Here is a 15,316-nt window from a genome sequence, read left to right as displayed (position 1 = left end):
AAGTCTACATCATCTGCATATGCTAAAAACTGAGTCATACCATTTAATTTTAGTCCTTCGTTAGTTTCTTTAACCTTCCTAACAGCATATTCTAAGGCAAAATTAAAGAGCAATGGAGATAATGCATCTCCTTGTTTTAACCCATCATGAATTGTAAATTTGATAAGACACATTAATACCCACACAAATTTTACTTTCGGTTTCATTGGTGCATACTTTTATAATACTAACAAGCTTCTACGGTATTCCAAACTCGACTAATATATTATATAATTTCTCTCTTTTGACTGAATAAACAAGAAAAAACATCTAATACTCATGTTGCATTGTAATTCAAATTATATCAGGCGACTGAACATAACATACAATTGAGATACAATATTTGTCCCCCCTCCCCCACTTGACCAACAAGCTTGTTTGTATTCATAAGGATTGTGGGTAAAAACTCCGAAGCCAGCCTTCTTGAGTTTTTTTTTATCACACAGTTCAAGCAAATACGAGGATCATTTTTTAAAAAGAAAGTGATTACATGCTCATTGACTGCCTACTTATACAATTGTGGAGGATGAGGTTGCTGTATTATTTAGTAGTAGTCTCCGGTTGAGTGTAGCACATGTTGCCAATTTCTGGCAATTTTCTCACACCGTCAGCCGAAACATCTTTCCGTGTATCACTGAAGGACCACCCTAAGACCTGCACTATGTCATTGATGCAATGTCCTCGTAGAGGGTCTTGTAGCTTCGAAACAAGTCGTAGTCCCAAGAACTCACGTCCAGATAATAGAGGGATGCTTTAGCACTCCCCAATCCCACTGCTGAAGCAGTTACCCCATTGAATTTGCAAAATGGCACTTTGAGTTGTGGTGCAGCACAATTGTATGTCCCGCCAGAAGTGTTTGTGTTTTCCAACAAATAATTGGACGAAGATGAATCTCCAGAAAGTTACTGCAATGCACACTGTTCACAGCAACTCCCTTTGGTACTGTGTGGCAAAGGAAAATGACTTCGTAGTCTCAGGCAACAAGAAACATCACTTTAATTAATGTTGCTGGGTGCTTGTTGGAACTTTTGCGGTCTTGGCAAATCAGTAAGCCGAAAACTTGAATTATGATTAATGTAATTTGTTCTTTGAGAATATTATTTTAGAGGGCACTGCTCAATATAGCTACAGTCAGCACAGTACTGCCACCACATGTCAATCTGTGGACCTACGACATGTCACATGTAGAGGCAGGAATAAAAACCATCATCTGAATCAATCATTAATTGTTGCTACCAGTGATAGACAGTGGACATATTGTTGAGTAATCACAACAATTACTTTTTTAAAAATGATCCTCGTCTATTTAAAAGCCCATTGGCTTGATAATGTCTTCTCATCTTTTGTCACAGTCGAGCTAATAGTACAATCCCCGTGCAACTGAAATTACATTTTGGAGGCCAAGAATGGAGGCCCTCTTCAACGTAGTCCCTAAAATTATAGAAATAAAACCACCTCAAAGTTCATTACATTTATTTTAATTAACGAGTATTCACACAAAACCTAGTGCAGTGTGCAGCAGGAAAATAAATGGCCTTGCAAAACAATGCATTAAAGCAGCTATTATCACAATGCACAAAGTCACTCACAATGCTTTGTTCTACAATAAAAATAACACACTTTATTCCATATTTTAGTCTCAAAAACCAGCCAAGGATGCCCCAATCTTGCTGGTTAATTACAAAGCTACAGCTAGCCACCCTAAAATTAACATCACCCCACCGTAAGGGGTGAGCTGTCTCAGTTCATTTTTCCCAGTAAGAGCATGGTAGTAGCATGTTCCACAAAATATCACCATTCCAGCTATCAGTAAGGATCCAGCCTAAAAACAGAAAAATAACGGTTTTATTAAGAAGAAGTTTTCAAAATTGGACTGTGATATTTGGGTCTCAATTTATTACACATATTACATTTAGGCATTTAAGCTAGAGGTTTGTATATAAGTGCAAATAACACAGCTGTTATCCTCACAATGACACTGATAAAACTGAAATACAATAGAACCTCGATTTTATGATCCTTGACTTTACATTTCGTTCAAACTTTGTAGTCTCAATAAGGCACCATCTTATAAAAGTTTCTTGGATAATACATTTTCCTGCATTTTAAGTTTTTCCATCATGATCCCCTGAAAAAAACATAAAATCAAGGTACTACTGTTTATAATACCAAGGTCATCAAGGTGAATTTTTCCTAGGCAAAAAATAATTGTTATAATTTTTTTAAAAAAAAATAATGTTGTACACCAAACATTTATAAATATTTTCAACGTACCTAAGTACATGAATAATTTATGGATACCAAGACATGGAAGGCTGACAATAAGTTGTCATTGAACTTAACCCTTAGTAGGCCGCGCAGTCTGACGAAAGTAAGCCCAGTGTCGCCGAGGCTTTGAGCGCGAAATTTGAATTCGTATACATAATGGAGAAAAATCGTAGTAACTCTGGCACTATGGGACCAATCAACTTCGGATAACTTTTGTTTTGCAGGTAGAACATCAGTGCATGCTGATGTTACGGGCGGGGGCTGCATCCCCCGAATTTCAATGAAAAAAAACATAAAAATGTGGAGTTTGCCCCCTCTTCTCCAGCTACTTTGTGGAGAAAACCGGAACTTTTGCTTTTTTTTCTTTCAAAGAATGGACCTTCCGCAACAGAATGGAACTTGATTCATGTTTGTGGGTGCAATACAATTTGAATAATAAGGCAAAACGTAAAGCTCTTGTTTTTTTTTCCTCAAAACAGCGAATTTTAGCCAATTTGCATATTATTCATAACATTGTTATAACTCGGACACTATGGGACCAATCTACTTCGGATAACTTTTGTTTTGCAGGTAGAACATCAGTGCATGCAACCATGTAAAATTTGGATGCCCCAACCGTGGGAGGGGGGGGGGGTAAGGGCGGGGGCTGCTTCCCCCGAATTTCAATGAAAAAACATAAAAATGTGGAGTTTGCCCCCCTCTTCTCCAGCAACTTTGGGGAGAAAACCCGAACTTTTGCTTTTTTTTCGTTCGCACTTGCATCTTGTGTAGCTAGTGTGAATCTATTTCTTCCCTGTTGACTCGGCTCTTTGTGGAAATATGTCCGGAAGGAAACGACTGTGCGTTAGGGAGATCGATGAGCCACTGCTCAGAACCGATTATGGCGAGGCCTTTCCTAACAGAGGAGGGGAGGGAGCCTTTGCAATCGTTTGTTTTGTCTATACTTCTGGATAGACTCACGCTTCTGGCCGCTGGCTATCGTCAAGCTTCATTGCATTTCTAACATAGAGGCGACAGAAAGCTGACACCGCCAAACCTCATCCAATCCCCCCTCTCCTTGACCCCCCCACTACTTTAGCTGGATCACCAGGTCCAAACACAAAGAAGAATGTGTGTCTTATCAGTGCTAAATCACAGCGTTGGAAGCTTGGAGGAAAACAGCATCGTAAATACCAAGCATTTATTGTGTCTGTCAACTGAGTAGCTGAAACAAGTGACATACTCCGAGAAAGCGGGGGGGGGGGGGAGGAATTTTAGAATTTTCGTAAACACGATTGCAAAACATGTTCCCGAACAAACTGTCAGTGTTTCAACCTCAATATACACATATAAGTGTGGCAAACCCTCGATAATTGTATCTAAAGCTGTTTGTTGCACATCTGCACCGGCAGCCACAATGGACATACTTTTTTTTTTTTTTTTTTTTTTTTTTGCATATTTGCAACGGCGGCAGACTAAGGGATAAAGAGTAAATGATGATGAATAATGCCCCCCCCCCCCATGTCTAAAAAGACAATCACCCCCTTACCTCTGGGACATCCAAAATTAAGCAGCTACTTCACCTGAAGGATCTAAATGTACGTGTTAATGTGATTGCCACAAATTAAAGTTCCTCTTCGAAATCTTGGTATTGCTGATTAACCCTTACCCTTGCTCCAAGATATCCAAATAATAATTAGGCACCCATTAAAGGAAGAGTAAATATTTTTGTTTTGTCCAAAATAAAGTGGTCATCTCTGCAAATGTCATCTAAAAAAATAATAATAATATACGAGGGCAAATCGAAAAGTCTTTGCGCCTAATTTTTCTAGCTTGTTATAAGTGTTATTACAAAAGAGAGATATATGTAGGCTTTTCTTGGAATGGCCTTATTGTAACTTCAGATTTCTTCCACGGCACGGCACTGTCATCAGTTGGCAAAGGTGGCTGGAGTGCTCAGGAAGTCCACGCCATATGAGCAGCGAAGTGTTATTTGTTTTTTATGGTGCAAAGAACAAAGAGCCACAGATATCCACAGGGAAATGGAGCCAGTGTATGAAGACAAGCTACTGTCGCACACTCTCGCATCTGCGAGCACCCATTACGAAAAATAGTCAGCGTCAGGGTATTTGTGAAGTGAACAATGTGGTCTTCCTTCATGACAATGCAAAACCACACGTGGCAAAAAAAAAAAAAAATCGCCAAACTTCAGTCATGGGGGTGGAAGATTATGGAGCATCTCCCGTACAGCCCAGACCTAGCCCCCAGTGATTATAATCTTTTTGGTCCATTGAAGAAGTTCCTGGCAGGACAGAGGTTCACGAACGACACCGAAGTGCAGAATGTTGTTCGACATTGGTTCCGTGATCAGCCGGGTACCTTCTATGCAATGAGCATTGCGAAACTTGTGGTACGGTGGAACAAGTGCCTCAACATGTGTGGTGATTATGTGAAAAAATAGCAAAAAGTACAAACAAGTATAGCTTGTTTTTCTTTTATGGTTTGTAATCTGGCAGTAAATAGTTAGGTGCAAAACTTTTTGATTTGACCTCATATATATAATGTCAACCTTCAGTGACAAACAAAAATACTACTTACAATTATATCATTGTTATGACTAACATTAATCAAACTAAAATAAATGTCTGATGAAGGGACCATATGTTTTCCTGTAACGTTACACCAAAAATTATGTTTACAGGCATGTAACAACCATAAACTACAAGAATAATAAACAAAACTCACCAGAACAGGCCTCCTACAAAGTGGCACTCCAAGCAGAGCTAGTGAATGTAAGAAGTGATAGTGGTTTGCAGTCTCATACATTTTCTTCAGTTCTTCAGACCCTTCTTTGTGACTAAACACTGCAAGACATTAACAAATTTTCTATTAAACACTCTTAAAAGTTTTTTTCACAACTGTCATCACCATAACTAATAATGTTCTTTGCTAAAAATTATGATTGCGTGGATGCTAGAGGTTGTGTGCACAAATCACAAATAAACCAATAAAATGAAGTTCTTACAGTAGCGCTATTGATTTTTTAAGCACAAGGAAAAGAGTCTATGCATTTAGTAGTAAATTTCACATTTATGTTCACAAAGATATTAACAGAGTGGCAGAATGAGTACAAATTTATAGAAACTGATCTATAACATTATCAGCAATTTTTTGGTTATAATGATATGGCATTATCAGTTGAGGAATCAATTGAATGAATCATAATTAGTTTAAAATTGCTTAATTATTATGGAAGCAAATCAAATCCTCCCACAAGAACAAGCCCATTCTATTTTCGATATTTTGTATAACTTTTCTACCTCTTACATTAATTGCAATTGTGAGGATAAACGATAACCAGACGAAACTTGCATTTTCTTATTTTATATTGCTATTCTGACACGTTTGGTGAATCTTGACATTGAGGATGAAGTATGTTTGATAAAATCAATGAAGGGACACTTACAAAGAGCATTTCTAACTCAGCCGGGATGTGAACTTGGATAATGGAACAAACAATATGATTCACTTATGCCTTTACCAGGGTTCAAACCTGGGACCTAAATCTTTGCAGTGCTCGAAGCCACACAAGAACCAACAATAGATGGTTTTTGGTAAAGGTTTTCTTGTTGCCAATCTAGTCCTGTATACCTCCAGCGGTTCTCAAACCGTGGACATCCTTATTTACAAATATTTAGTGCAATAAACAAATATTTCTAACAGCAGAAAATGTTAACCAAGATAAGTTCACACCAAGGTTGCAATTCACATTTTGCATTGCTTTTCAGCTACTTTCGGCTACATGTGACAAACAGGATCAGGGTACGTACTAATTTTGTAAAATCAAATTGGCTGGCTCTAGATTTTTCAGTTAATTTTAAATAACTTTCTTCACCTTAACCCATTACTGCCCCAAAAAAAATGTTTAGACTTCTTTCTTGAAATTTTGGATTTTTCATCTACTGATACTCCTTACATGTAATAAATACAAAAATTTTGATGATCGATCAGTTTTTCATAGTTTTTTTTTAATTTATGAAATATCATACGCTGGGCATTAAGGGTTACAAATACATGTTACTGCCCAGCGTATGATATATCATATGTTACAGACTTTTAGAATAGTTCTGTTGATTGTAGGACACACTGAGATTTTTTTTTTGATAAAACACAATAAACATATTGATTTTAATTGCTGTATTATCATTACAAAACAATATCAATGTTAGAATCGGATACGTTATATGTGAAAACAATATTATAGGTTTGCTGCTGTTTGGAAGGAATGCGAAATGATAGCTCAACAGTTTCAATGAGCAAAAAACAAAGGGTTTTATCCAACATTACACACACTGTGCGCAGTGGTGGCAATTAGGGGGGACATGGGGGTGCAGTTGCCCCCTACTTTTTGCCACTTTTGCCCCCCCCCCCACTATGCTAAACCTTACGTTCCAAGGGAAACTAAACTGTCCTTGCCCCCCTCCCACTTTGGAACTCAATCGCCACCACTGACTGCATATTTGACACACTGCCTACACCCATGCTGACACTATGTTCCACACGAACAAATGGTCACAACCTTAACAGCTCTTGCCTCTATACTTTTTTTTTTACCAATTCTCTGATGGTTTACATTACACTCACTGTCATTCCCTGCATCTCACTATCAGCACAATAATTTATTTATTTGGTTTATTTTATGTCGTATTCCGGCCACTTTTGGCTAATGCCAAAGATGAGCATGATATGATGAAGGGACACTCACAAAAAAAAAAACATGACCATGCTGGGACTCAAACCAGGGACCCATGCTGTCGTAGCGCACTGTGCTAACTACTCTGACATGATGGTACGCATAGGGTGACCAGACGTCCTCTTTTATCCGGACATGTCCTCCTTTTTAGGTATCTGTCCGGCATCCGGGCAGATTTTTTAGAAATCCGTAAATGTCCTCCTGTTTTGGAAAGAGTAGGCTATACTGCATCGGCATGTGCTGCACAGAGAATGTATCCATGCATAAGATTCATTGTTTGTTATTTCACATCAATAGCTTGGATGTTTTACATCGCTTGGAGCTCGTTAAATATTTGAGCAATGCTCGCTGAACATCTAAGAGCTGATCTACCTAAACATGTCATCAGTATCGTAAGAGAGCATACTGTTATACAGTCTCTGCATTTCCGTTACGAGTCATACATACGCGATACTAAGGTTTTAAGGATGGGAGAAACAAATATGGGGCAGGGTGTAAGTCAGTCACTTTCCCCTGTTGATTAAAGAGTGCCAGAAATGTTCACGGCAATAAAATTATATTTCTTGTCAACCTAAACTACATAAAATATTAATTCAGTTTTGGAAATAGGTTAAACGATCCCGAACAGTCAGGATTCCAAATGGACATTTTCAAAAGTGATAAATTCTTGATGTTTTCTGCATTGTAAGTGTCTGAAACTTCTTGGAATTTATTATGTCCCGTGCCAATCCCATCCCGACCAAAACATTTCACTCCGGCACTGCTTAGGGTTAAAAATGGAAAATTGCACAAAACGGAATGCTTTACTTTCGTTATCATGCTGCTGTCTGCTTTTTTATCTCAGATTACGACAGTGACGAGATGGAACAGGAAGGTTCCAGATATTTATGAAACCGGAACGCTGTTTCGGTCAGCTCCGCTTCATTTCGATCCCTAGGTATCTCTCTTTGTACGTTAGCTAGGATTAAGAGTAATAATGACAAATGTGTTGCAATTTTTTGCGGTGCCCTATTTTTTTGGGCTTTGGTCCTCCTTTTTCGCCATGCTCTGTCCTCTTTTTTGAAGGTGTGTGTCTGGTCACCCTAGGTATGCACAACATCATCAATTGAATCAGAAAACATAAACACTATCTAGAACTGTTCTCTTTCTCTATCACATACGGAATAATGCAAATGATAAGTAGTCAGCAGTAGTACTCGTTAATGCCCAGTGTATGAAATATCATACGCTCTTATCAAACATCTCCTGGAGCATACATACATACATACATAACTCAACACAGAACTGGTTTGTGATATAGCCTCAACACATATGAAAGAGATAAATAAATTATCTTTACCTAAAACAAAAATTGTTCATAAAGAGAATAAATATCAATCATTGATGTTGAACATTTTTTAAGAAGATGTGCTAGGCTCTTTTACAATTTCTCTAATCAAGCAGATGTGTGAAGAATACAACCGAGAGTGCTCGGTTACATTTCTCTAGGATGTATTCTGGTATTCGGGCACATATGTCAACAAAAAAAATACCACAATGCATAAATATTTAAAAAATATAACAACCATGTTTAGCACATGAAATATCATAAGCTGGGCATTAATGGGTTCACATGCTATTCAAATAAATACAAATTATTCAATATTGCTGAAAATGAGTTACATGACTAAAAATAAAATAAACGAACACTTTAATATTAAATAGTCCCACAAAAGAAAACAGATTGGCAGAAAAAACTGGGTTTTCTGTCTACAATCATAGCAAGTAAAAATATAATTAATTTTCCTATTTTCTTCAATGTCTTTACCATATTCTCTTAATTATCCATGAGCTATTCATTTAAACATTGGTTTCCGTGACTTTTCCAGGTCAGTGGGAACCTTGAGGTTGGTTGATGAGATGAAACTCACAAATGAACACCCATGTCCAACCCAGCACTCAAACCTTGGTGGCAAAAAATCTGCAGAATTTAACTTCCAGAACGCCACCTAAAGACAAATATTGCAAAGTTGGTCACTAAAAGCAGGGGAAACAAAGCATATACCATGAGCTCCATATGCTCCCAATGCAACAGCCGATGCACCAAAAAGTCCAGCCAATCGGATGAAAGGGCCATTAGCAGAGGCTAGCTTCCAAAGAGGTGTTGGGCCCACACACGCAGTTGGAGGTGTTTTAACAGGCTCTTTGTACCCCTGAAAAGTAAATGCAAAAGTCATACAAATCCATGGAACAAATATTCTAAAAGCCTGCATATCCCCTCCCCCCACATATACACAGCTGGGTGTATAAATTACTAATCCATCACTATATATGCTCTGGCCTGGAAGAAATAGCACTAGTGTTAAATGTATAGGGCATGCAAAAAGTTTGTAATTCACATATATTGCTAGGGCACAGATAAATAAGGGCCTGCTAAAGTATTTGTTTTTGAAAAACACAGGATATCCCAAATAATTCATAAATTACGAATATAACAAAAATGGGCTTCAGACATAACAAGAAATATAATTCGCTACATTTCCAATTCACAATTATATTCAAAATATGTGATTGACTTATTATTCACACACAGGATTATTTTCTGAGGCAAGAATTTCCGAGAATGTTGACAATAAACTTACTGACATGCATAGACGTAGTTAGGTAGGGGCTAGGGGGGGGGGGGGGGGACAAATGCATGTGACATATTCATAAAATAATTAAGGAGAGAGAAACTGCACACAGAAATTAGATAATTTTCATGAAAATTTCATGTGTTACTTTTCTGGTGTGGCAGTCACACGTAAGGAAAGAATTTCAAATTATGTCCTGATGTAGAATACAATAAAAGTTGAAGTACAGATGTTTTTTATGGGGACCATGTGTTCCGAAGAAGATCTCAAAGAAAATATATCACCGTTATTTCTTTTGATCTTCCTCCTTGGAACGCTAGGTAAACATTGTTAGAATACATTCAAACAATAGCGGAGTTGCATCCACTGTTTACATAAATGTAGCCTTTCAACAATGAGTTTTTACAATTGTGTTTTTTTCGAACATGAAAAAGAAGAGCCGTCATTGTAGAGACTTAAACAGAATAGCAGTTTTGATAGGGAAAAGGCGTCAGTTCAAAGAAGTGATTTTAGTTTCTGTGGATTTGTATTGTGTGGCGGACATTTCAAGACGTATGCCTAAATGTCGCTTGAATGTGTCGCGATCTTGTACAAGCAATTCAATTGTGCATAATTGCTTTATTAAATGGTGATTACTACAGTTCATTGGCGAAATCACTCTTTTCCAAGTCTTTTCGTTGCACCGTGTCACCAATATGTATACAGATGTGCAAGGTTTATTTGGATTTTTCATTGCACGAAGGCGGTGTAGTTGAAAGTGGTGTTCAACTCTCCTGGTGAAGGGTTAATCTTGTGAATCACTTCTAGGGATGCTGTTCTAGGAATGTCAGGTATCTCTTGGAGTCTCGGGATAGATTCATCCTTCTGGAGGTAAGAAGAAGCTTACTTGTTGTTTCAAGTAACCCACAGGATGATTATCGTGGAAGCATACATGCTTATGCTGGTTATATAACAGCAAGATATTTTAATCATCTTTGGAGATTGGAAGTTATCGGAAAATCATTCTTTGATTTTGTGCTCATACTCTTTGTGAAATTCAGACACAGATGACAGAATGATCATTCCTTTTGATTGGAGAGTTTATTAAAAGTAAAAGTCAGGTGTCAAGCAAACAAGTTTAGACTATTGAATTTCAAAATGAAATTTAAAGAATGGATAGGCAAAGTGATCATTAAAACCTACTTTGAATGTCATAATTGGTTTTCCTTTGAAGTCATTTGGCCATGGTTATGTAAAAGTTATTTTGTTGACGATCCTCATTTAAAAGCCTATTTTTCAGAATAATTAAATAATATTTTGCCTATAGATAGCAACTTTCTGTATCCTTCATGCCATCATTTATTAGTGCATGTTCTTTTCTATATATTTTGTTTCATTCAGATCTTGTTTTCAGACAGAAATAATATTTCTCTTAATGAAAAAATGAATTTATCATTAAGCCTACATAGAGACCAAGAACAGGGCACCTTTCGCAATAATTCAGTAACTTATGAGGTTCTCAATTTTGTAATAGTCCGTAATTCTTCATTTTCCTTAATTCACTTCTTCAATAGACAATTTCTTAAGATCCGAAAGAGTCTTAAAATTTAGAGTGTTTCAGTTTAGTGCACTTAATTTTAGAGTCCCACATTATTTCGTTCAAGCATTTTTTTAGATATGTCGCAGCTTATTAAATTAAATGTTGGCAAAACTTTACGCTGCTGTTCATTTTTACTTGGTTTCTGATTTGTCAATAGGCGGTACTGGACTATAATCTGAATCAACGAAACTTAGAATGGCGTTGATTTCTGTTAGATTAGATATTAAGCAATTAACGTCCAATTATAAGCATGCATTATGTATTGGTAAAAAAAAAAAAAAGATCTCCATGCCAAGGTTTTAATGAATGGAACTTATTACAGCCGGTAAGGGTTCTGATTGTTTTATGATTTTTTTCAAATTCTGCTAGCAGAAAAACTAATTACCATAGAATTTTGGCAATCATTTTCACACGAAATTTGAACCTTCCTTAAAGTAATGAGCACTGTTTGGATTTCAAAAAAAGTTATTTATGTTGAAGAAACAAACTTCAAAATTACCTTACACAAGCATTGCTGCTTCCCACGGACAATTTGTTTTCCATTGACAAGCGACTGTGTATCCTAGACTAGTGCGAATTAATGTAAACGTAAATCGGAACCTTAGTAGAATGCATTTAGGAACTTTATTTTAATGCTAACCACATTTTACCACACCTGGCCTGCCTAACCTAACTACGAAAGCATATATCGAACAAAATCTTAAGTAATCGCTAAACCTCCGCAGTATGCGTTACAGAAGTAAATTTAAATCGAACCATGTTAAAATTGCATTCGTAGCATTATGAAATCGCAATAAAACAAAAGGAACTTGGGCCATGTGAAGTTTTGTTGTATAGAAATTAAGGAAATTTAAATGGTAAATTTCTCGTATCGGACAAACGGCTGAAATTTGCTAGTTCTTTTAATTTGAATATTCCCACTTACGTATTCTGCATTGAGAAACATTGCTGAAGGTGGCACTTTGCTATTTGCGACATGTCGAGTAAGGTTTCTTAGTTTCTTTTTGCCTTCGGTAACACGCAAAATGGCGGACACAGTTTCACTACCGTACTCGGCATGCAGTGTTTCCACCCCACTGCACCCAAAAATACCTACGTAGCCCCACAAACCATTCATACATAGCCCCACGAACCATTTCCGGTAAGGTTAGGTTAGGTAGGCTCACGTATAGGTTACAATAGTTAAAAATTGGTTTGGAAAAAAATATGCATAGCCCCACACACCCTTCTCGCATAGCCCCACGAACCATTGACACATAGCCCCACAAACCATTGACACACAGCCCCACAAACCATTTGCGGAAACGTACCTTCTTCAGTTACAAAAACACGTTTGGAAACACTGACCGGGATTACGTCATCACACACAGGCTACATCCACAATTTTCGTGCATCAGTCACACATTTATATTGAAACATAGATGATTTACTGGCAAAATTCAATGAACGATGCGAGAAAACACTTCCCCGAACTTCCACAAGTATAAAGAAACTGCATTCGGTAAGTAATTTCTCCTGTAAGTTTGAAAAAATTCGTTTGTCCGATACGAGAAGTTTACCATTTAAATTTTTACTATTCCATTAATTATGCAGATCTTGCGGTGATATAATTTGCTCAGTACCATGAACACAGGATTAGCCATTAATATTATCACACATTAAAATTATACCTTCTTCGTTCTAAAGAAGAAATGTGTTCGGTAAAAATTTACTATCCTTCGGACACCTATAACTTCTTAGTTTCGTCAATTTTTGGCATTCGTACTACCTATCTGCTTTGCGGAACATTCCTTAAGGTGTATGGACGTTTTTTTCATGAAAGTAATTGCAATTTTTCACATTACGAGTACTTCTTTTTTCGTAGTCTTTTCAATTGCCTGAGACAATATGGCGTGTACACCTTCCCACATAATCACGCATCGTGCTTGTGTTTTGTCGATTTTCATTCATTATGCAGTGTTTCAACCTTCGGAACCCAAGAAATACCCGTGAACAAAGCTCATCTGATCCAATTTTTTTTTCTTCTTATAACTGTAAAATTTCAGTAACCACCAAACGTCTGAAATTCCTTTATTTTCTTCTTTTTCACATTGGTACTTACGTATTCTGCATTCCTAAGGATTCTTCAAGGTGGCATTTCGTTTTTTTTTTCACGCAAATAATCTCAACTTTCGACATATCGAGTAATTCTTGTTTGTTCGTTTTCGCTTGCATTACACGCAAATGGGGGAGAAATCTTGACTAGCGTTGTCGATGATCAATGGACATGCAGTGTTGCAACCTTCTTCATCGAAAAATACCTACTTTTGTGTTACTGATTTTGTATTTTTTTCCAGGTTCGAAAACCCCACGAACCATGCACAGATAGCCCCATGAACCATTCACGGATAGCCCCACGAACCATGCACGGTTAGCCCCACGAACCATTCACGGGAGCGATTTTACAATACCGGGAATTTCTCCATTTTGTTTGAAATTCGGAATACTCACTAAATTAGGGCTCCTAATCATGAATCTGAAGTTAAAATTTGGCGCTCACATGTCAAACTTGCAAAATAAGAGGGTCAGTCATCGCAACCGACAATGCACAATTGCTCATTATTTATCGCAAGATTTTTCGTTTCGAATACTTAAAGAACGAAATATATATATTCCTGATATTACTACGACCCTAAAATTTAACTATGTTTCCTAACCTAACCTACCCTAACCACCTGCCAATGGTTCATGGGGCTAGCGCCAATGGTCCGTGGGGCTAGCCATAATTCAGGAATTTCTATACGTGAGCGCCAAATTTTAAGTGCAGCGAAATTAGTAAGTATCCGAAATTTCAAACAAACTGGAGAAATTCCCTGTATTGTTAAATTATACCCAAACGACGAGCAGATAGATATTAGCAATGATTATGAATAACTAACTTCTTGTTGGCGGTAACACTTTACAATACCGGAGACGGATTTCTTCAAATTTACAGGAGAAAGTACTTACGCAAATAATTTTCTGTAGCGTTGTTGATGTTCGGGAATGTAGTTTTGATCCATTTTAATGCGAATGGATGTGGATTTTTACGAAAATCTATTTACGACGCGCTGTTGCTGCTGCCGCCATTTGCTTTCTGCACGAGAGCACAATACGTTCTTGTATTGTCCGAATATGCTAAATTGAACGAAATGAGTGCTAATGGAACCTAACCTAACAGGCCTAACCTAACCTAGTAGGCATACCTTGTCCCCATGATGGTTCGTGGGGCTATCGTGAATTTTTGGGCTAATGTCAATGGTGTTTGGGGCTACCCGTGGATGGTTTGTCGGAAATAAGGAACAACAATAAGTACTCGTTAATGTAAGAAATATACATTATTTTCGTTACAAATTCATTATTTCACCTAAAGAAATGTTCCGAAATGCCGAATAGTACGTTAGCAATGTAAAAAATTGCGAAATAAATCATTGATAGGTGTCTCCGGTATAGTAAAGTAGTACCTTGTTGGCATTTTACTGACATACTTTTATGTGGTATTTCTAACATACTTTGGATGGCAATCTATATCTTACCATAGTCCATACGTAACTTGTGGCTCCTTGCACAACACTTTTAGGCGTATCATACAAAATATTGTATAAAGTATTTTGCAGCCCCATCGAATATACTTTTGACTTCTGCTAAACTCTGGTATCAATCCTTGTCTGTACACTGTACAAATAAGTCAGTCTCTATCGGTTCATCCGTGGTAACATTATTTTTAAAAATAAAAGATGGTGATGAATTCACGAAAGTAATTTTGTAAGTACTTAGATTTTACGTGACTTATTTTGCGGGGTTTTCTTTAATACAGTGATAGTAATGACCACTTAAATTCATTCTGTTCAGAAAAGCGTGAATTTAAATGGTCATCAGCACTTTATTATTTTTAAAATGCAACTACTTTAGCATTATTCGTATACTAATTTCAGACGTATAATATTCACCGAATCGTAACGAGAGTTTCACCGGTTGGGATCAAGCAACATCTAGAATCAAGATCTAGAAACATAGAGCAACTCAGCCTCTATCACAGACAATATGCTAGAAAGAATGGAAATGCCA

The 15,316-nt window shown here is 37.2% G+C and overlaps 1 protein-coding gene across 1 annotated transcript; it reads right to left on the bottom strand.

Annotated features, from left to right (window-relative positions):
- Positions 1–1,495: 1,495 nt before the first annotated feature.
- On the bottom strand, positions 1,496–15,291 carry LOC145994402 (transmembrane protein 256 homolog). The gene is made up of 4 exons (XM_083130525.1): positions 14,785–15,291; positions 9,084–9,231; positions 5,032–5,150; positions 1,496–1,861 (listed from the first exon to the last, which is right to left on the bottom strand). Exons 1-4 carry the CDS (start codon positions 14,869–14,871, stop codon positions 1,718–1,720), a joined length of 498 nt encoding a protein of 165 aa, XP_082986651.1. The 5' UTR covers positions 14,872–15,291; the 3' UTR covers positions 1,496–1,717.
- Positions 15,292–15,316: the final 25 nt, after the last annotated feature.

Source organism: Lepisma saccharinum, chromosome 10 (genome assembly GCF_977018435.1).
Source record: "Lepisma saccharinum chromosome 10, izLepSacc3.1, whole genome shotgun sequence".
Lineage (NCBI taxonomy): Eukaryota > Metazoa > Arthropoda > Insecta > Zygentoma > Lepismatidae > Lepisma > Lepisma saccharinum.
This window is presented reverse-complemented; position numbering and strand designations above follow the sequence as displayed.

Bases quoted from the DNA above. Each gene is read 5' to 3' on its own strand.
- LOC145994402 (XM_083130525.1), bottom strand. From the start codon at position 14,871: ATGGGGCTGCAAAATACTTTATACAATATTTTGTATGATACGCCTAAA. The intron at 9,232-14,784 runs GTAAGATATAGA...TTTACTTTTCAG, and splicing joins CAAGTTACGTATGGACTATG to GGGTACAAAGAGCCTGTTAA. The intron at 1,862-5,031 runs GTGAGTTTTGTT...TTCTGTTTTTAG, and splicing joins TTTGTAGGAGGCCTGTTCTG to GCTGGATCCTTACTGATAGC.